At 40.9% G+C, this 21,745-nt stretch overlaps 1 protein-coding gene across 6 annotated transcripts; it reads left to right on the forward strand.

The window, feature by feature from the left end:
* Nucleotides 1-7,056: 7,056 nt before the first annotated feature.
* On the forward strand, nucleotides 7,057-20,927 carry AKAP17A (A-kinase anchoring protein 17A). 6 transcript variants are annotated; one of them, XR_014184650.1, is made up of 7 exons: nucleotides 7,057-7,150; nucleotides 7,524-8,723; nucleotides 10,897-11,045; nucleotides 12,141-12,381; nucleotides 13,811-14,693; nucleotides 17,083-18,156; nucleotides 18,894-20,927. XR_014184650.1 is itself a non-coding variant. In XM_082058765.1 (6 exons), exons 2-6 carry the CDS (start codon nucleotides 7,962-7,964, stop codon nucleotides 17,103-17,105), a joined length of 2,058 nt encoding a protein of 685 aa, XP_081914891.1. In that variant the 5' UTR covers nucleotides 7,057-7,150; nucleotides 7,524-7,961; the 3' UTR covers nucleotides 17,106-18,736. The 6 variants fall into 6 exon arrangements, 5 of the variants coding, with proteins under 5 accessions (XP_081914891.1, XP_081914892.1, XP_081914893.1 ...); XM_082058765.1 differs by lacking the exon at nucleotides 18,894-20,927 and having other exon boundaries at nucleotides 17,083-18,736; XM_082058766.1 differs by lacking the exon at nucleotides 18,894-20,927 and having other exon boundaries at nucleotides 17,086-18,736.
* Nucleotides 20,928-21,745: the final 818 nt, after the last annotated feature.

Here is a 21,745-nt window from a genome sequence, read left to right on the forward strand (position 1 = left end):
TCAGAAACAAACTTTAATAAAATTTTGTCAGTGGTTTGGGCCACCTGATGATTATTTCAGCTGGGTTAATGCACATCTTAGTATAAACCCACTATCTGGGCAACAGAAATTACTAGAAAACTTTTTTTTGAGATGTAAAGTTTAAAATGAACGAGCCCTGGCAGCTCATTCTGAGAGAAATCAACAGTTTCTGTCAGTATGAAAAGAGCAGTGTTACGAGCAAATCAGATGTGATCCAGCTTGGTCATCTTCCCTGTGTTCAGCTTTTCAGATTTCACAGTCAGACCCTGGAAAATAAGGAAGAAGGATTGCCAGGAGCAAAAAGCAATAATAATGAAAACCCAACACAGCGTTCTGCTGCTAACTCCCCTGACTCCCCGATGTCTAGTTGGGAAGCAAAGCTGGGCTACAGGCACTGCTGCTGAAACATGGAATTGATGCCATACTTGTTTACACTTATGCCAAATCTACCCAAATGTCTCTGGTCTTTCTGGATCAGGTGAAAAATAAGTGCAGGCTGAACCTACAGAGGGGATCTTGTCAGCTTAAAAGCTATTCAGAAATTAATAGTTCTACAATTTTCATAATGCAGTTTCATCTCTTTAAAAAAAATATATATATCTTTAGGCTGTCAAAAATGGCACTATTAATAAAGCTGGTGAAATTCATCCTTTTGTCAAAAGAGAAATATACCAGTGAGGAAGGTTACAATATATTAACCCATTGCTATTCTCTGCCTCAGAAACATGTGAAGAAATAGGTCAACATCTCTTGCAATTCACTTCAAAAATTGCTAAGGAAAAGGTTGGATTTAAAAAATGTACATAAAGACATGAGATGCTTCTATGATTGGTATAAATTTGAAATGTAATATTATGGAGGAAATACTTGATTTTCAGATGTTAATTTGAATCACATTCAAATATTTTCCCCTAAACAGATAATGGGAAAAAAGTAGGAAAAAAAAAAATCCCAGTCTTTTAGATTCAGACTTATTTTAGTGATAGCTGCTGAAATCTGTCAGTATGTGAAAGTGTCTCATGGGTGCCTTTATAGAAACTGAAATAATGCATTTGACAGCATGGTACTACAACTATTTGAAACATACCTCTTGCTAGCAAGCATAGCACAATGTGTCTCTGGAACCTAAATCTAATTTTTATGTTTTATATGTTACAGCACTATAGTTTGACCAGACAGTTCATAAATCAGTACCACTATAGGTGCAATTCCTCCTCAGTGAAAGCAAAAAGCAGAAATTCTGCCATTTATGTTTAGTTTAAGATAGATGACAGTGGGCACAGTGCATGGAGATAAATTAGTAGAAAAGGCCTGCTCTGCATTGCTTGCTCCTAATTTGTGCTAACAAGACCAATTATCTGCCATAAAGATAAGCTAGGGTGAGTGAAATTGGCTCTCTCTATATTGCCATATTCTACTGCTTTAGACAGAATACAACAATTAGGCCCATGGAGAGCCAGCCGCAGGAAGTGATTATTAAAATTGCCTCACATCAGCACATGTATAACTTCTACTAATAATAGGTGTTCTTTCCAAGGCAGCCAGTCCATCACACTTCACTGAGACACAGCACTCAGTTAGATAAAAAAAAAAAATTAAAAAAATTAATTGAGTAGAACTAATGAAAGGAAATCGAACAATTTGTAGAGCCATTTCTTACCACGGGATATAAAATGTTATATTCTGGGTTCACTCTTCTGTTCCTACCCACTTCAGGGATTAATTTTGCATTGTGGGGAGAGGCTATTTAGAGTCTGAAGAAAACATTGCAGTGGCTCTTCAGCAGTTACGTAATCTCTTCATCTGAGAGATTCTCCTGTGCTGCTGCCTCCACCTTCAAATACCATCCATAAACTGTTTGATTGCACAGTGAATCATTATGTTTTCCCCCTGTGTGAGAGAGAATAAAGAGACATCCCCTGTTCAGTGACACAAGAAAACAGAAATCACATTGAAAGTAACCACAGGGTGCCACATACTCTACCTGCTTCTAAAAAGACATGTACTAGGAGTATTTCTGGATATTGTATAGTTGAAAAGATTTAAATGAGCACAGGAGATAAATCATTCTCCGACAGATACAGGTAAGTTTTAAACAAAAAAGAGGGTTTTTTTCTTTAGTAAGTTTTGCAGAGGAAGGAAGATGGAAGGAAAGAAAATTGAATTATACTGGGTTGTTGTTTTATTTTATGTAAACAACCACATAACATCTTGCATGCATTACTGCAAATGACCATTAAGGTCAAGAAAAAGGTGCATTTCAGGAAGAGCAGAAGCAGGACACGGATAAGACCATGCATAGTTGGGAGAATTATATAATCTTCCAAGAAAGGAAGAATGGTCTGTATTTTGGCATGGATACAAAACCTCATATCTGCTGTTTACAGGCTGTTTATTTGTGTTGATGAATAGATCTATTATTTATATGTAAATAACAGGCACTCCCTCTAGTGAACTCTTGTGGGATTCAGTGTTGTTATTACTGAAGGTAGGAATAAGAAAGTTTATAAGCAAAATTGAAATTTTCTACTAGACTATCTGTTGAAGTCAGAAAAAAGGTACAAGCTTTTAGACATGCTAGATGGTTTTCAAGGTCATTAGCACAATGTATTTGTTAGAGTAGGGAAAAGAAAACGTCTTACAGTAAAAAAAACCAGATTTACATAAATGATTGCACTTGGACACTATCCCTTATTGACCTTTTTTTGCTTGTTCATCTTTCCTCTTCCTGGTAGGTGTGAGAATGTTGCTTTACTGACCTTCAGTTCAGATTGTGCAACCCAAGGGGAAACATTTCAGTTACTCATTTAGGTATCTCATTACAGTGAAAAAAAAAATAATAAAACCAATACATCTGCCCAAAGCAGAGGACTGCATTTGAGCAGAGACAGTGTTTACCCTTGCCACACTGCAGTACTGATGCTTGATTATATCTTTTAAAAGTTATGTACATTTTCACTACTTCTTCCAGCCCACATCCTTTACAATAGTATTAAATGTAATGCTTGTAACAGTTCTTTTGAGTATAGCAGAACAATAGTCTATGAAACTTGTAATGGTTTTGGCTGATATCATGGCATGGATAACCTCAGTTCTGGCATTTTGTAGCTTTTCAGAGTATTGATTTTATCTTTTAGTTTTAAATACAGAATAATTATTTCTGGCACGGTCTCAGGGTGTGGGGCTATCACTATGGACAGGATCCAAAACCTTTGCCACATGCATCGTCTCACTGCACTGCTACTGAAACCCAGGCTCTCACACTATAAAGCACAAACTATTTCAAATTGTTATACAGTAGCAGCAGTTCCTGATTCTGCGTTTACACTAGCACTTAAATAAACCGTAAAACAGAATATGACCTGCAGTTACGAGCATCTGCGCTGTGAAATAGCACCTCTGCACAACAGCTGTGGTCTTGCTGCAGCTGCTGGACTGATGGTGACCTTCAGCACTGAGCGTTTTAATGGATGCTTCAAACTCATTATTTTCACACAGTGGTTAGCTGAAGGTTGCTGCAGTCCTGGCTTCTCAAATGGTGGGAGTTTATCCAAGTGACCAGTTTTAAAACAGGGGCAGGAAGGCAGTGCAGAGGGCGAGTCGCTGGATGAGGGCAGGAGGTTGGGCAAGAGATGAGCGGCAGCAAGTTGAGAGAGGTAGGCAGGGCCATGCAACTACAGTCCCAGTGTTGAAAGTGGGGTTCTCTGAGAAGGTGGGAGCACGTATCTGGAGGGTGGTGGTGCAGGAAATGGAGGCAGAACTTCTCCTGGTTGTATGTGGGAACTTCTGCACCCTGCACTTGCAGCGAACCCAAATATGAGGAATCCGCTGATGGGATTTTCTTGAAGTTAATGTGTGGATGGGTTTTTATTAGATGGAGATTTGTTATTAAACTAGCCAGGCCGAAAAGAATTCCAAGGCCACCCTGGAAAGCTGAAAACACGATGTAAATCAACAGACCTATTAGCAGTGAGACTCAGGCACGTGGACAGCTTGTGAACATAGACAATATCCAATCAGCTAATGCATGCTTGGAGTGTGGACGAGTGATCAGGAAATAACTGCATATATAAGGAGGCTTATTTCTGTAATAAATGGCTTTGCTTCAGTTCATATTGGATTGTGTGGAGCCCATGAGTTTTCACCCTCGCAGCAAAGCTGCAGTGAGAAGCTCTGATGTGTTATCTGCAAAATAGTGTAAGATCACTTAAGAACAGTACTTGAGTATCTGCTGGTGTATCAAATCCTTTGCCTCATTTGTGTGGTGGGCAAAGCAAACATAAAAACCAAAGAAGCACAAAATGGAAAACTGCCTCCCAGGCTCACTATCACAAAGACCTTTTTTCACTGCTATAAACTGAGGACCAGTGCAGAATGAGAGAGCATTCAAGGAATGTGCTTTGTGCCTTAAATATTTATTGGTGAACAATAATGTAAAGACGCAACGATACTATCCATATTTCCATTTCTTCTCCCCATGTAGATGAGGAGAAGAAAGGAAAATATTTTCCCATTTGGGTGCCAGTTGAATGAACAATTCCTGCATATTGAAAACACCAACAATGTCATCCTGTTAAAGACTCAGACCTCTGAATTCATCGGGAGAAGGTTGTAGTGTAGAGGGTGTTGGTCTCTTCTTCCAGGTAACAAGCAATAGAATGAGAGGAAATGGCTTCAGGTTGCACCAGCAGAGGTTCAGATTGGATATTAGGAAAAATTTCTTCACGGAAAGGGTTGTCAGGTATTGGAACAGGCTGCCCAAGGACATGGTTAAATCACTATCTCTGGAGGTGTTTCAAAGACATATAGAAGAGGTTTTTAGGGACATGGTTTAGTGCCAGAGTTAGGTTAATGGTTGGACTCAATGATCTTAAAGGTTTTTTCTAACCGAAACGATTCTATGATTCTATGTTGTGTCTTCATGCTGGTACCTACTTGTAACCTAGAAACAGGATTCAGCTTCCTGGCATAGGGGCTGAGATTCTGTCGAGATGCCATAGGGCAATGGAGATGTCAGCCTAGGTGTGTTGCAGGGGAGTAATTTAGGGTTCTGCTTGCTGCAGAACAATGTTTAGATTTCTTAAAGAGAAGCGCGACATTAAAGAGTTCGGTGGCAGGTTTGCTCTATTATTTACTGCATGGGGGAGATATACCAAACCAAGTATTGCTTGCCTTCTTTCCAGGCACGTGTATTTGTTCACAAAGCAAACCTTCAGGCGTCTTCACTCCAGGGGCTGTGTTTTGAAGCTCCAGAGGCAAACTCTCAGGCGATGTGTATATCCGCCACGATGCAAACGTTCAGGGTTCTTCTTCCCCTCATAACCATTCGCTCCGGAGCCTGTACTTAGAGCTCCAAAGGAAAACTTTCAGAGGAGACCCGTAATCACATGCAAAGTAGAGTCTCAGGAAGCAAAATTTTCAGGAAAAATATTTAATGGAGTAAAATAACAAAAGGGCTGACTCAAGCCAGGTACCTATGCAGAGATCCGCCCAAGCATAGAAAACTACAAACTTTTATATCTATAGAGATCACACCAAGATTCAGTCTAATAGAAAAATTTCACCACCAGGTTCCTTGCTCCCCATTGAACCCCTTTTCCCTGATTCCACATGGGCCTCTGTTCTGTTTAGTTGTAGACATTGGTTTTGGTCCATATCCTTGAATGTATAATTTTGTCTGGATAAATCCTTTCTTCTTAGCGAAGTGCAAACAGGCCCTGCTGTGCAGATGTCTGTGATGTCTCTGCGTTGCTTTCCCAGTTAGTTCCATTTTTCCCAGAAAAATGCAAGCTAGACTTTATCTTGCAGGTGTTTAGTGTAGTCTGCAGTTGCTTTTGGTAAATGTGGTGTTTAGGGACAAGGTTTAGAAATGGCAATGGCAATGTTAGGTTAATGATTGGACTTGATGATCTTGAGGGTCTCTTCCAATCAAAATGATTCTACTATTCTATGATTTTATTTTTATGCCACTAAATTATGTCTTGTTGATCTGTGCCACTCTTTCATAAATACAGAGTTTGGGTTTGTTTAAAAAAAAAAAAAAAAAGCACAAACTGTTGGAAATCTGTGGTAAGCAGCAAGTAGGAGGCTATCCACCTTGGTAGCTGGTGACCCCAGACATCACAGCTCTGGTCTCCAGTCGACTGGGTGGCTTTTGACAGGGTGTTTGTGCCCTCGTGCCCCAGGCTGCTAGAAGGAAATAGTGGAAATTACCTTACTGGGAAACATACCTATTCATACATACTGCTTGTTCACACACTAACCCCACTACACAATCGTAGAATCTATTTTGCTTGGAAGAGACCCTCAAGATCATAGAGTCCAACCATTAATTCTATTAATTCTAGCACTAAACCAGGGGTCTCAAACTCATTTTCCCTGGGGGCTGAACCAGCCTTGTGGTTGCTTTCAAAGGGCCAAATGTAATTTTAGGACCGTATAAATGTAACTACTTCTACATTTATGCGGTCCTAAAATTACATTCAGCCACTTGTGATGTGGCCCCCAGTGAAAATGAGTATGACAGCCCTGCACTAAACGATGTCCCTAAGCTCCACAGCTGTGTGTCTTTTAAACACCTCCAGGGATGGTGACTCCACCACTTCCCTGGGTAGCCTGTTCCAGTGCTTTACAACCCCTTCTGTGAAGAATTTTTTCCTAATATCCAGTCTAAATCTCCCCTGGTACAACTTGAGGCCATTTCCTCTCATCCTGTCACTTGCTACTTGGGAGAAGAGACCAGCACTCTCCATGCTACAACCTCCTTTCAGGTGGTTGCAGACAGCGATAAGGCCTCCCCTCAGCCTCCTTTTCTCCAGGCTAAACAGCCCCAGTTCCCGCAGCCGCTCGTCATCAGACTTGTGCTCCAAAGAGCGCATTTCTTTGTGTGGAAGCAAGCAAAAAGGCTTGCATTTCATTTGAGAGCAGCACTCATGTTGGTTTTGAGCCACTTTCCCGCCCCGCCGCCAGGCGTCGCCCTCACAGCGCGGCCATAGAGAGGCCTCCCATAGAGAGCGCCCGCCCCCTTGCAGCCACGCGGAAGCGGAAGTAGCCCCGGCGGCGCGCGGCGGGGCAGGGTCCGGGGATAGGGAGCAGCGCAGCGGGGCTGTTGCCGGTGGGGCCGGGCCAGGTCGGGCCGCAGCGCGGCGGCGGGTGGGGGGGAGCGCCGGGAGGATCCCTGCGGCGGGGCGGAGGGAGGCCGGGGAACGCGTAGGGCAGCCGGCGGGGGAGGGTGCGGGTAACCTTGCTCAGCCCGGCCTGGGCCGCTCGGAGGCCTTCGGCGCTGGCGTATCGGCGGGGTCTCTGCCCTCCGCCCGGGCTCCTCCCGTCGGGGTCAGCTGCCGGCCTTCCCGCGGGCGGGTCGTGCGGCCGGTGGTGGTCGCTGTCCGCGGTGCGGATCCTGGCGCTCCCGCGCCTGGCGGTGCGGAGGCCGCTGAGCGCCGCTGCGAGGGTGTTGGGGCTTCTGGCTTTCAAACCAAAGGGACGTTTTTCTCTCGTTGCAGACACCTTTCAGGCCTTTGTGCTGCGGAACGTGGGGGCCGCCTCGGCGCTAGCCTGCTGGGGTTTACTGGGTGTTAAGTAGACTTCAAAGCGGTGTGACATCGCTCCGCCTGTCTCTTCCTCCTGTAAAAAGGGTAGCTGCTTTCTGAGCCATCACATACCAACTTCATGTATTCCTAAGATTGTCATCAGCTTCTTGTATTTCTTTAGGAGGTTTAATTACTTATAGGATCTAGTGGTTATAAAGTAATTTAAGATGTTTATACTACTCAGTTTTAACTCTGTAATTGACTCTTGTATTAGGAGATATTGTTTTAACTTGGGAATGGTTAAGTGGCCAAAGAATTAAATTATTTACGGATAAGGGCTATTTTATTTGACTACTGTTGGCCTGCAACTTAAACTTGCATCTTTTTTTTATCCTATGCTTTTTCTGTGTTATGGCTGCTGCAACAATAGTTCATGATACATCAGAAGCTGTAGAGCTCTGTGCTCCCTGTGGGTTATACCTTAAACCCATTACAAAAATGACCATCAGTGTGGCACTTCCTCAGCTGAAACAACCGGGAAAATCCATTTCGAACTGGGAAGTGATGGAAAGATTGAAAGGGATGGTGCAAACTCATCAGTTTTCCACTCTGCGGATTTCTAAAAGCACGATGGATTTCATCCGGTTTGAAGGAGAGGTTGAAAACAAGAGTTTGGTTAAATCTTTTCTGGCGTGCCTTGATGGCAAAACAATAAAGCTGAGTGGCTTCTCTGACATTTTAAAAGTCCGTGCTGCAGAATATAAGATTGACTTTCCTACCAGACATGACTGGGACTCGTTTTTCCGTGATGCAAAAGATATGAATGAAACTTTGCCAGGGGAAAGGCCAGATACTATTCACCTAGAGGGCTTGCCTTGTAAGTGGTTTGCGGCAAAGGACTCTGGCTCGGAAAAGCCAAGTGAAGAAGTCCTTATAAAAGTATTCAGTAAATTTGGAGAAATACGTAATGTGGACATACCCATGCTGGACCCTTACAGAGAAGAAATGACTGGCAGAAATTTTCACACTTTCAGTTTTGGAGGCCATTTAAATTTTGAAGCTTATGTTCAGTATCGTGAGTACGCAGGTTTCATTAAGGCCATGAATGCCCTGCGAGGGATGAAGCTGATGTATAAAGGCGATGATGGCAAAGCAGTGGCTTGCAATATAAAGGTGAGAAACTGCAGGCTTTTTTATGGGAACCCAGGTAAAAAAACAAGTATAACTAAATATATTTCCATAGTGTCTAAAACCTACATCTATGTACTGTAGCAATGACAACAGGTGACATAAACAGCATTAAGGTGGTTTTATGGAACAGCCATGATAGAATTTTTAAAGGAAAATGATGGCAGAAAAATTGTGTTGTTAGACTACCTGAACAAAGTGGATGGGACTTTTTTTTTAATTATTTTTTTTTTTTTTTTTAACAAGACAGTTAAATGAAATGAAAAACTGCTTGATGGAAGGACCAAGTACATGAACATGACTGGCTAAATGTTTGGGTTTTTTTTTTTAAAGTAATGTGTGTTATTAAATCCTGTCATTTCACTAAAAATTTTAATTCTGAATAAGTTCAGACATCTTTCACCAAAAGGCAGACTTTAACATGCATTGTTCTCTGTTGTGTTCGCTACAATTAGAAGTTTTGAGGGAGTGTTTCTCAGCCTGTCCCTGCTTGGATAACGAGGTCTACCAGATGACTGTCAAAACTGTGAAGTTTAATAGCATGTGGCCTGTAAGGCCTGTGGAATACACAGTTAATCATTAGCGTATTTCAGATAGAGAAGGGCCCCACAAAAGTTTAAATGGTAATCTTAACCTGTAGCTCGGTTTCCTGTGAATGCAGTATGCCTAATTCATAATACTTATTTACTGAGTTTTCCAGATTGTTTTTTCTGTAACCTCATGGTCCAAGAAAACAGCTGTGATAGGAGAGAACAAGGCTGTCTGTTCAGTTGTAGTATCTGTGAAAGTATAGCATGAAGAAAGCTTGCTCTGATATGTTTGGAGATGGTCTGTGCATTTATATATTACTTATTGGAAATGTTTGCATATGTATTTGAGTATGCTCAATAGTCATTCATCAAATCAGAAAGTGTATTTCAGGAAAAAACTTGAGTATTCCTTTGTGCAATGTGGGAATATGCAAATATTTATTTAAGTTTTAGTTTAGTCAGTATAAGTAATATACTGCAATCTTTTATCTTGTTATCAAAGTTTGTCAGTTGAAGCATGGAAACGGTTTGTAATGTTGACCCTCAATGTTTTCAAGGGGATGTGAAGTTCGAACTGTCACTTTCATGGGGTGGATCAGGGTTCCCAAATTTAGTTTGGCCATGTAAGCGGAAGCCTTCCTGGCAGCTGCCCTGGGGATTGATAGGAAAGAAAGAGGGCTCTGTATGCTGTCAGGACAGATCTCTTTCATACAAGGTCACAACACTTTGTCTGTTTCTACCTGCCTGTCATTTTAGCCTGTTAGTGAAACATCATTTTACATAGAGCCTGGGTTAATTAGACTGCAGAGTATGTGCTCCTTGTTCTCTGCCCCATGGTTCATGACAGCAGCCATTCAGGAATGTGTTATGGACCCCTGCCTGCCTACGCAGGCATTGGTATCTAGAGTGGGAGATGAGGACACCAAGGGTGTGATGTCTTCTGGTTTCCTGTTCCAAGGTGCAGCTGGACATGGCCAAGGTGTGCCCATATGTCCTGGACGCTGAATGTTTTCCCTGGCCGCATTGCTCAGATGTAACTTCCCTCTCACTTGTGTTCCCTCTTTCAAACTTGGAGCTTCAGCTCAGTGGACCTCAATTTGGGAATCTTGGTATTAGAATTGGTGAAGAGGCTTAAACCAGGTACTGAATGTTGTAGAACTGTTTCTTCTGTTGAACTTAAGGATCATAGTGGTAGACAGAAAGTGAGGCCTTTGTTAAGGCCCACTTCTGTCTAGTGCTTTACAGTCCCTGATAGCAGACATGAGTTGAAAGAGTTCTGTACGTTCCTGTTCTGACAAGTTGAAAACATTGGACACCCAGGGCCTAAACCACACTTGGGTTTACTTTGTATGTCAAACACACACAAAAATGTGAACCGGTACCTAAGTGTGCTAGTGTGCAGACATGTAGTTCCCAGTTATCTGGTTATAGTACTCTGGTACTTGCTCTGGGCACACAGAGAAGTTGCCTTAGTTTTAAAAAAGGTTTTATGTTTCTGATTGTACTTATGCTGCAGTTTGGATACCTTTGTGCTGGGTTAAAATTGTTGGGGTTTGTGTAGGTTTTTGGTTTTGTTTTGGTTTATTTTTTTGTCTACTTAAAACTATTTTCAATTGTATCCTATGAAGGTTTCTTTTGACTCAACAAAACATCTCAGTGATGCATCAATTAAGAAGCGTCAGCTTGAAAGGGAAAAGCTTCAAGAACTTGAAAAACAGCGAGAAGAACAAAAACGTAAAGAGAAAGAAGCTGAGGAAAGACAAAAAGAGGAAGAAAGGTATTTATTGCATATTGCTTAGTTATATTTTTAACAGTCATGCATAACAAAACTGCAATTACTCCATGTCAGCACCAACAGATATAAAATAACTAAAGACAAATTTTGTTTCAAAGTTCTACTTCTGTAGCTAAAGTGAAGCACTTAAAACTGTGAGAATTAAGTGGTCCTTTTGAGGAAGTAGGGTTCAGGGATGATGAGAGTTTGAGTTTTTTACACTTTTTTGGAGGGATTGAACTGTAATTTCGGGAGCTGGGAATTTACATGAGATATAGTCATTCTGATTGTAAATAGACAATAGAAAGTTATGCACTAGTTCTGCTAGTAAGTAACTTTCATTTTATAAAGCTTATTCGTTCTTAACATCAGTATTTTTTCCAGGAAAAGGATGAGATACAAGCATATCTTAACAGTGACATTTTAAGAAAATGTATATGGATGCAAATGTTGTAAGACAGCTGTTCAGAATATAAACATGAATGGTGCAAATTGTTTCAGCAGTTATGTTGGTGTCCACTTGCCTTGATGTGTATAAATTCTCATTGCTTAATGTTATTAACCAATTCATGAAACAGTAAGGTTATTTATATTATCACTAATGCTTATATTTAGTTCAAAATATTAAATCTGCAAAATATTAAATTTCCTGAAAGTTATGCTATTAGATACCTGATCTCAAAAACCCTCAGCCTTTTACATAGGCTACCATTTTGTCCTAATGGCTGAAATAAGAATCACGAACCCATGTACACATTAATTGGCTTGGTAATTTTCTTACAGTGACAACTGACTGCCCAGCTGCCTAATGTATTGTTATTGTCTCTGGTCAAATTGGTTTAAAAAAGTGTTTTTGTTGTTGTAGCCATGCTCTATGTTTGGATTCCAACTTGGTTTTAAGTATTGACAGACTGCTGATTTTTTGCTGTCACAAGTAATGATTAAAATGTTCACTGTTTTCTGTTTCAGTTTTCCAGTAATCAACAAGACTTATTTAGAAACAAATTTACTTAAAGTAGAAAATACATTTTTTAGGTAGAGTAGGAGTCTAAAATTGTACCTGCCCTAGATAAGGTGAAAATATTAATCTCTTTTTAGGAAGCAGAGAGAGCTTGAAGAACATGAGAGAGAGCGAAAAAGAGAAGAAAAGTTGCGCAAGAGAGAACAGAAACAGAAAGATCGTGAAGTTCGACGAAATAAAAAGCAACTTGAAAAGCTTCAAGCTGAAGAGCAGAAAAAACTGCAAGAGAAGATAAAGTTAGAAGAAAGGAAGCTCCTGTTAGCTCAGAGGAATCTTCAGTCCATTAGACTAATTGCAGAACTGCTAAGCAGGGCAAAGGTAATTTCAATATTTCTTTGAGAAGCTAATTAAGAACACAGCAAAGCAAAGCCTTTTGCTGACTTGAGAGGGAGTGAGGAGTGCTGTTAATTAAAAAAAAAGCAGATTCAGTACTGCTTCAGATGCTATTTGTTAGACCAAAAATTCAAAAAAGTGCAATGAAAGAGTATTCCTCCATTGGTAAAATGTGCACATATAGGTAAATGGAAGAGTGAACTTGAACCTGTAGTCCTGAATAGCATTTTTTACACATAAACTAATTGGCAGGCTTGCTCTTAAATCCAGGAAAAGATTGTGTAAGCATGATAAAGGGAACGAAACACAGAGCATAAGATGCAAGACTCCTGATTTCTAATTGCAGTTTTGATGCCATTTCTCTTCTGGCTTTTCAGCAGTTCTGTTAACTATTCTTTGCAGATTCAGAGAATGAGCCTTCATTATTTGATGTTTGAAAATGTGCTGAATGATTTTTCTTTAGAAAAAGTACTGTCAGCTAGGGTTTTGAATGTTAGATCTGGTCTCTCTAACAAATTGTCATTTTTCACTGGGACAGAATGTCATTGGCTTAAGACTTGGATAAAGTCATGTTAGGGTGTAATGTAATGTATACTAAGTATTTTCTGCGGTAATGAAAAACTGTGTGGCAAAGCACAGGATTTTTTCCTTGATGCCAGTGTACCTCAGGAGTGTTTTTGAATTAGAGCTGATACAGTGCTCTGTGGTCAGTCATATGCTAGGAGAAGGGAGAAATGCTTCTTGCAGGCCTTGTAACTTTGCAGCTCTGAAACAGAAAGGTTGTCTGATAAAATAGAGCGCTGTTTGATGTATATGCTAAGCCATTTGTCTGGGTTAGAATAAAAAAAGTTTGAACCTTTTTAAGTATTATGAGTTTCTGAAGTGGTTGACAAAAGAGGTTTGGTTTCTACGTAATACACATGTAATTATTTGGTGGATTTTTGGATTCATTGTAACCACAGATTGCAATAATCTAGGAGAAAGTAATGTTTTAAATTTGACTGAAACCTTTAGATGTTGACTCTGATGAAAGTATTTTAATACTTGAAATTTCACATGTTCTTCTAGCTTGTGTGTTAGTGTTGTCATATTAAGGAGCCATAAAGACCAAGATTTGTTTTTGCCTTGCGAAACAGCTGGGAGAAATTAACACTCAGAAGAGTTTGTGGACTAATACCAATGTGGCACCTTACGAATGCTGTATGTTGGTGGGCTTTTTGGTTGTTTTAGTTTGTGGGTTTTTTTCGCTTTAAGAAGGAAACAACCATTTTATTTTGGGATGGTTAAGTTCTGTTTGTTAGATTTTCTTTTCTTGATAGATTGCTGCTTTTGTGTTATGGTATAACTTGGAAGCATGAGCAGGTCTGTAAATATTTTCTTGTTTACTCTTACCTTCCCTTTGACTATCTTTCAGGCAGTAAAGCTTTTGGAGCAAGAGCATAATGAAGAAAAGATTCGACTTCAGCAGCTAGAGGAGAGACGAAGACTCCAGGAGGCTGAGCTCAAACGTGTGGAAGAGGAAAAAGAGAGAGCACTAGGATTGCAGAGAAAAGAAAAGGAATTGAGGGAGAAACTACTGAACAATCTTCTGAGCAAGAAAATGGATGCAATTAATCAAAACAAAGAAGAAACTGAAGCATCTCAGTCTGACATGCTGAAGGACCCTAGTGGTGCTCCACACACTGTGTCATCCAGCTGCATCACTTCTACCTCAGGACAGGCTGTTACAGGGAAACTGGCTCCCGGCTCTCAAAGAGAAGCAGTGTGCCCTGAGAGCGTAAACACTCAGTGCAAGTACTTGAATGGCAACGTTCATGACAAAGTTCATGTCAAAGAAGGTCAGAAACTTCATACCACAAACTCTGAGAAAAGAATTTCTGGGTCATGTGTTCCCACCAGTAACCAGCAGCAGAAGAGCCTCTCTAGCTATGACCAGAATGCCTGCAGGAAGGACTCTCACTGTGAGCCACGCAAGCGTAGCACAGAGTCAAGAAGAAGAAAGAGCCGTTCATGTAGCAGCATAAAAACTGATGAGAGTAAGGGTAAACGAGAGAGGAGCAGACACAGAAGAGATGTGAGTTATCGGGATGAAAGGTGCAGGAAAGAAAGGAGGGATTATAGACACTCTAGCAGAAGTTACAGTCCTCGACGAAGCCATAGTCCTCGTCGAAGAAGTGTAAGCCCCAGGCGTTCACGTTACAGAAGAAGTCGCAGTAGCCAACGTAAGCGAGACAGAAGAGAAAGAAGTTATAGTCGCAGAAGCGCGAGCAGGAGACGAAGGCACCGGAGATCACTGAGTAAGCACAGGAGTACTTGGAGTGGGTAGTGGAGGCCTTGACTCCTTGGAAAGGCTGTGGTTGGACAAAAGGGCCAGAAAGTTGTAAACAAGACCTCATCGGTGTGACTGCTCTAGTTGCATTTGTTTCAGCCAATGCTTAACTAGCATCTAGTCCCTGAAATCAAGAAAATAGATGCCTGTTTTTCTGACGTTCCTTTGTGCTTTGTTGTCTCTTTCTAGGTTTCTGCCACAGTGTAGGTATAACCACCTGTGCTTGTGCTTGAGTTCCTACAATGCTAAAAGCCAACTTATTTTCTTGATTTTTAGTTTTCTAAACCATAATTTTAGTCAATTTAGTTTTTATCTCATTATCACCTAATTTGGCTTGAGAAGTACAGGAACTCCAGTTATAGGAACTCCAGATGTGACAAGCTATTACATATAGGTTTGATTTTAAATACTTTCTGATGCATTCAATGAAATCACATTTATCAAAGAGTTTTTGTTGATTGAGATGGAGAGCAGGTGTTTTATACAGTTCTTAAAACTGACTATAAAGGTATGCAGGTTATCTTTTAAACTGCTATGATTCTGTCACATGTCTGTATGGTGCCAGGCTTTGGTGCCCTAATTATTCTGGCATGTAATGGCATTTGTAGAATAATACTTTCCATGTGAGAAAGGCACACTGATGTAGGAAGTAAGAAGCAGTGATAAAATGGTTGAAAAGTTGTTCTGTTATTTTGTTGACATATTTGGCTTTGTAATTACTTCAGGTGGCACAGAACCACTTGAAGCATTTTTCAGGTACATACAGAGTTAGCCATTGTCTTTTGAAAAAGGGGCCTTCTTCTTGCTAAATTATTTTTACTTGTGTTGGAAAGTAAGGCTGCAGTATCTTGTAAAAACCATTTAAGAATACTTTTGCTTCTAAAATGCAGCTCAGGAATATTAAAAGCTATAACATTACAGTGAAAGAGTTTATTTTGCCTTTTTATGGTAAAATTAAAAAGAAAACTGTTTCCAGTGAACTGAAGTTGCTGTTTTCGTATGTCGGTGTATTAAAATCTGCAGAAATGTTGTATGAGAACCCACTTGTTGGAAAAAATCACTTGACACATTGGAATAATGAAGCTCAGCCATGCTTCTTGGTGGTCCTGTTATGTCAGCTGTTAATTCAGCAGGGCGTGTGCTCTTTATCTACAGACTTCAGATGCTGTTTTCCTCACACTGATGCATCACATCAAAGTGCATCCCTTTCCTGGAGTGCCTGAGGAACACATTGGTGCTGCAGCTCAGCTGGATCCCTGCCTGGATGAATTTGTCTGCATTGCTTTCAGTGAATCCATATGGGGCTTGTTTCTTACTAGATCATGCTGCTGAAATCTTTGTAGCTACTAGCTGTGGGGAAAAACAGAGGCATTCTTTTCCTGGCATTTCATGTTTTTAAAGATCTAAATTATGTTACTTCTCAAGTTTTTGTGACTTCTCTTATGAGTTTCACCATCGTCTTAGGGGTTGAGATCTAGACTGATTTATCTAATCATCTGAACATCATGGCTCTCTTGAATTCTGAGAAGTTGCTTTCTGTGGAGAGTTCATTTTTCTGTTAGCCTTGTCAAAGTGCTAAAAGCCTTTCTGCCTGAAGACAAGTTCAACTTCAGTAATGATTTGGCTAAAATCCATTCTAATGTTGGTTGCAAGTATTTGATGAGGCTGGTGGGATGCCTGTTTGTAAATACATGCAATTCTGCTTAGCCTGCTCTTAAATAGTGACACACTGCCCATGGTAACACCACTTTTTTAAAAAGAAGTGTATTCTACCTGCAGTTATGTTAGAAGTTTAACTGATGGCTGTCACTTCCAATGTCTTTAAGCTCGGGATTAGATTCTTGCTGGTATTTCTGCAGTATATTTCTGCTGTGGATTTCCATTGGAATTGATATGTTGGGTGGGGGTCTTGATGCATTATGTAAGTAATCAGGGAGATGCTAGTTCATAATGCTACTTTCAGGAAGTCATCAAGCTATGAATTTTCAGTGTCATTGCCAAGAGTGGAAGCAGTTAAAGCAGTGGCAGTCACCAAAAAGTGTTATTGAGTCATACTGGAAGAATACAGCAGGTATTGTTAGTTAATATGAAAAAGAGTCTGTTCTTGATCGTTTTTTTTTGCTCCAGAGAAGGCGCCATATCTCACCCTGAAATCATTACATTTTGTGAGCTTCCCTGATGTTTAAGGCAAATTCTGAGGCCAGAGAAGATAACTGCGGGATGTTCAGCTCTCCAACCGTGACAATCATTCCAACTTAACGCACCATATCCAGCACTGGCTTCATACAATGTCCTAAAAGTGCAGTAACACAAAGTAACCCAGTTGTTTATAGTGCTTATATTATTTCTTTTCACAGCAGCTTCAGGAAGAACAGCCTGAAAGTACCTTGAGGCTACTCGCAAATGCTTACTTCCCAAAATGGAGAGGGAATGTGGAAGAAGTCCTCTTGCAGTCGGCCAGCTGAACCCAATCAAAACCTGTTCAAACTGCTAGCACCTAAAGTTGCCCAGTAACTCCTCAGTGCAGAGTTTTATCTGTTCAAACACTTAGCGGTATTGTTGCTTCAGGTATGTGTTTTGCATCAAAGCTCTCCAAAATCTTTTGAATTCCCTGAAACTGATATTGCCTTGTGTGTCCTTGTACTGGATCTGGCTGGGATTTGACTTAACACTCTTCGTAGCTGCTGGTGTGGCACTGGCACTGTGTTTTGGATTTGTGACAGTGTTGACAACACACTGATGCTTTGCCTATTGCTGAGTGGTGCTTGCACATTGTCGAGGCCTCCTCTGTTTCCCATTTTGTGTGCACCCCTCCCAATGGGTAGGCTGAGGTTTGGAAGGAACACAGCTGGGACAGCTTACCCCAACTGACCAAAGGAGTACCCTGTGACATGTAACATCATGCTCAACAATAAAAATAAGGGATTTTGTTTTTCTGAGGTGGCCATTGCTCCAAGACTGGCTGGATATCAGTCTGCTTGTGGTCTTCATTGATGATAGGCTTTGAACTGCAAGGAAACTTGAAAAAAGTTGAAACTGTAATCTTACAATAAGGTCACAAATATAAATTATTCTGTGCCCAAAGTGATTTATTCACGTTTTTATTATGGCTGAGTTATGTGCTTGTACTACTGCTAAAACCTCACTGATGCAATAACTTAAAGAATGTAATTTTTTATACTAAACAATTACTCTTTGTTCTGTATTGATAGTCAGTATGTTTCTACCAGTTATCCTCTAGGGGTCTTAGTGTTTCAAATGAAAGAACCTAGGATACCAGCAGGCTTTATAATAATGGCTTCTAGAAGCTGAAATATTGCGGTTACTGATATTTTTCCCTACTCTGGAAGAATGTTCTGATGCTGATAGGTTAAATCTTACCTGATTTCTTGGATTTGCAAGACTGTCTTTCAGGAGCTGTCTAAAAGCAGGTAAAATTAGTTGGTCTCTTTTCTTCCATTTCACTGTATGTCTGTTGAGTGACCTTGAGTTCATATGAAAAGTATTCAGTGTCTATTCTTTGTTGCGTTAGGTGCTTTAAAGGAATGTCCTTTTGAAATGGGCTTCCAACTTTGATTAACAAACTTTGTTCTAGTTAGTGAAGGAGTTCCCATAAACCACACTACTGTTCTTATTTAATTATTAAATTTACCTTGCTTAAATTATACTGCAGTCATGGGTTCTGTTATAAATGTTAAAGGAACTGAAGAACATGAGATTTAGCAGCTAACACTTACCAAAGACATACCAAACAAATAAATACTTCTGAAACATTGAATATATGTTGATACGGTTGAGTATTGGATGGGGTCTGACTTAGCTACTATGCTACCTCTACTTACGGATCCTTAGCTGCTAGAAATCCAGTCCAGTGAGAATGTCTGCAAAGGTATCTGCCTATTTAACTGGTAAAACTGGTCAGTGAGAATTATCTACTGGTAGTAACTTGACTCTCTTTGCCTAGGCTTGTCATGGATTGCATGTTACTTATGTCCCATTGCATCAACGTTACGTATCTTATTCCATTTGTCAATACTTATGATTTTGTTTTGGGGGCTTTGTTCCCAAGGGTTGTAAGCAGGATTATAGATTTATTAACTATTCGTACCAGAACGTCAAGGATCTGAGTGAGCAAGGCTGTTTTAAGTCTTTGTTTATTCTTCATTAGGCTACTATTGAAAAGTTGGAGCCTGAATGTCAGCTTTCGTCTTGACTGAACACATGGCAAGACCAAGGTAGAGGTGAGGAAAGAAATCCTTGAAGATTATGGAAGACTTCAGTGGAATAATTTCTCCAGAAGCATTAAGCTTATCCCGTGCATTGACTTCATTTTTTGTCCTAATTTTGAACTCTATATCTCTTCCCATGCCATGGCAAAGCAGAAAACTCAAATAGTTCCCAGCTTCTTGCTCTTTGTCAGGCAGCCATACCTGTCATTTAATTTTAAGCTTACTTTACAATCAGCCAATCAACCTCAGCTTCACTGTTTACCGGTATGGTCTTGCCTTCAGTAGTAGAAAATTACACCACACCAGGAAAATATGGGGTGTAAATCCCATTGCGCCATGGGTTGGGCAACTCCATGGTACAGTGGTGTGTCCGTGCCTGCTGGAAAACCTTGTCAGCAGTGAGTGAGATCTCTGAGCCCTACTCCGCTGAGTCCCCAGAAATGCCCAGGGCTTCTTCTGACTCCCATTCTTGAGTCCTAAGTCACACAGTGAGACAGGAAGAAGCTTTTCTCTGTTGTGAGGATGCACCTCTGTTCTGATCTCAGCTCCAGGAGAGATGTCAATGTCTGTCACCACAAAGCACAATGTCTCGCTTTTGTCCTCACAGAGGTTCCAGGAGAGTGGGATCAAGCCAGAGGGAACCCACCTTGCTCCTGAGGATGCGTAGGGCTCAGAAGAGTATAAATCATCTAATGATACAAGGCAGCATATGACCTCTTCCCATTTGAGGACGAGGACCCTGCTCATCGCAGATGGGTCTGAGATGAATGGGGTGGGAAGGTTGTTGGCCAAAGCTCCTGTGCCTCCATGTGCTGTGCAGGAGCTGGTGTGTTCTGTCACTGCATATGCTGTTGCCTCCCTGTGGCAGCTAGCGCTAGCAGCTAGGAGTGGTTTTTCTGCAGCCCTTGTTAAACATGGAAGAACATAATCCTCAAAACTGTAAGAAATCAAAGTTCCTGCTGCTAAGGACAGTGTTACCCCACAGTCCTGTTCTCATCCTTAAAGAAGAACATCTCCTGTTTCTGTCTGAGGGCTGAAGAGTCTCTGCACTTGCCAGCCTTTCAGCCTGCAGTTTGCTTTTTATCTCCTAGCCTCAGCCTGCACTAGGTGACTCAGGAAGCAGCTTATTCAACAGAAACTACAGCTTCACCACAAGGGCAAGGCCAAGCCCTTCAATATGATTGTTGTGGTAGTTTCCATCTGCTTGCTGCCTCCTATGGTAATTTTGATAATGTACAAGTCTTGCTGCCCAAAGTCATTACATTAGTAAGAAGTGGTTACCAAAGCTGTTGACCATATCCATGGTTTCTGTCTAATTGACTCCACCTTTGCAGAGTAATCTATTCAATGACCTAGAATAAGGGCATATGCACGATTAGGTATGCATATAAAAATGTTTTATATGTTCTCTGGAAGCATCATCTTAAAAGCTGTTAGGGAAAATGGGAATTTTTGTGGTGGCTCCTGAAATTGCAAGCACAGGACTGTAGCAGGGACCACAAGGCTAAAAACACAAACCAATGAGAGCTGATCACAGATCAGTGCTGCCTGGACATCGCACCAATGTCAGCTTTAGGGCAGTTCTTGAACATGTCTAGGATTGTCTAACAGACCATTGCAGCTGCTCACATTTGGTAGCAGAGGTAGAGATGTTAGGTTCTATATAAGACAGCAATTAAACTAAATAATTTGATAGGTGCCTTAATTCATAAATGGGTGATCAGAATTGACCACTGATAGCTTGTATTGCTATACAAGTTAAGGAGGAAATATATGTATTGCCTGTGTTTTGATCTGGTATCCTGCATTCGAGGTTTGGTTATAATCTGGATACAACATACATTTCATTAAGCTTATGTTGTATGCTGTTGATCCATCCATTCCTTCACCCAGCTAACATGCTATTTGCACAATGTATCTTTTACTGCCTCACAATAAATTTGCAGAGTTGTCTCTAGTGTTTGTACAAAGCAGCAAGCTAGTTGCAGTTGATATTTCAGAACTGGGTGTACAGAATGTATCCCTCTTGTGCCTTACATTCCTACATGTTTAAGTATCGTTGTTAAAAGCAAATGTACCTCTATGTTTTTGTGCTTAATTTGATACTGGGCTCTTGAGGTTTGTTTGAAATGGTATGTACCACCATACTTTCTTCTTTGTAATCATAGCACAGAAAATCAATTTGATCTGCTTCCCCCTCAGTGGCTGCATCCTCTGAATATATCTCCTGCTTCACCAAAAAGATAATCATAGATTAACCCAAACAAATGCTTTTCTGTAGTAGTAGGTTCTAAAACTTTTGAAGGGCTAAGGCTGACCAGAACTGGTTTTAAACTGGTACCTACTCTAGTTGCAATGTGCACTGTGGCACCTGTGAAGTGAGCTCTGCCTGCTGTGGAGGGGATACCCAGGAGAGCTGTCCTTGCAGCTGGCCTGTTTACAGGACAATGCTAAGGGCTGATGATGTGATAGCACCACTGTCACTCCCAGCTAGCAGCCTCAACCTGCCAACCAAGTGTCTGAGCAAGGACTGATCACTCTTAGATGGGGTCTTCTCTGAAATTCCCAGATGTGTGCCTGTAAGTGCCCTGTTATTTTCTACCTTAACTGGAAAAGGGAAGGGCAGGCAAAGTCTTTACTTCCTGCTCACCACACCTGATGTAGCTATCAAGCAGCATAAGGCTCATTTGAGATGAGCCACCTGGAGTGCTTGCCATGGGGCTACTTCTTTCTAAAGCTCTCTTTTTGAAGATATGGAGAAGATTGTCAGATTAGCAAGTGTAAAATGGCC

Source organism: Streptopelia decaocto (genome assembly GCF_964273445.1).
Source record: "Streptopelia decaocto genome assembly, chromosome: 1".
Classification (NCBI taxonomy): domain Eukaryota; kingdom Metazoa; phylum Chordata; class Aves; order Columbiformes; family Columbidae; genus Streptopelia; species Streptopelia decaocto.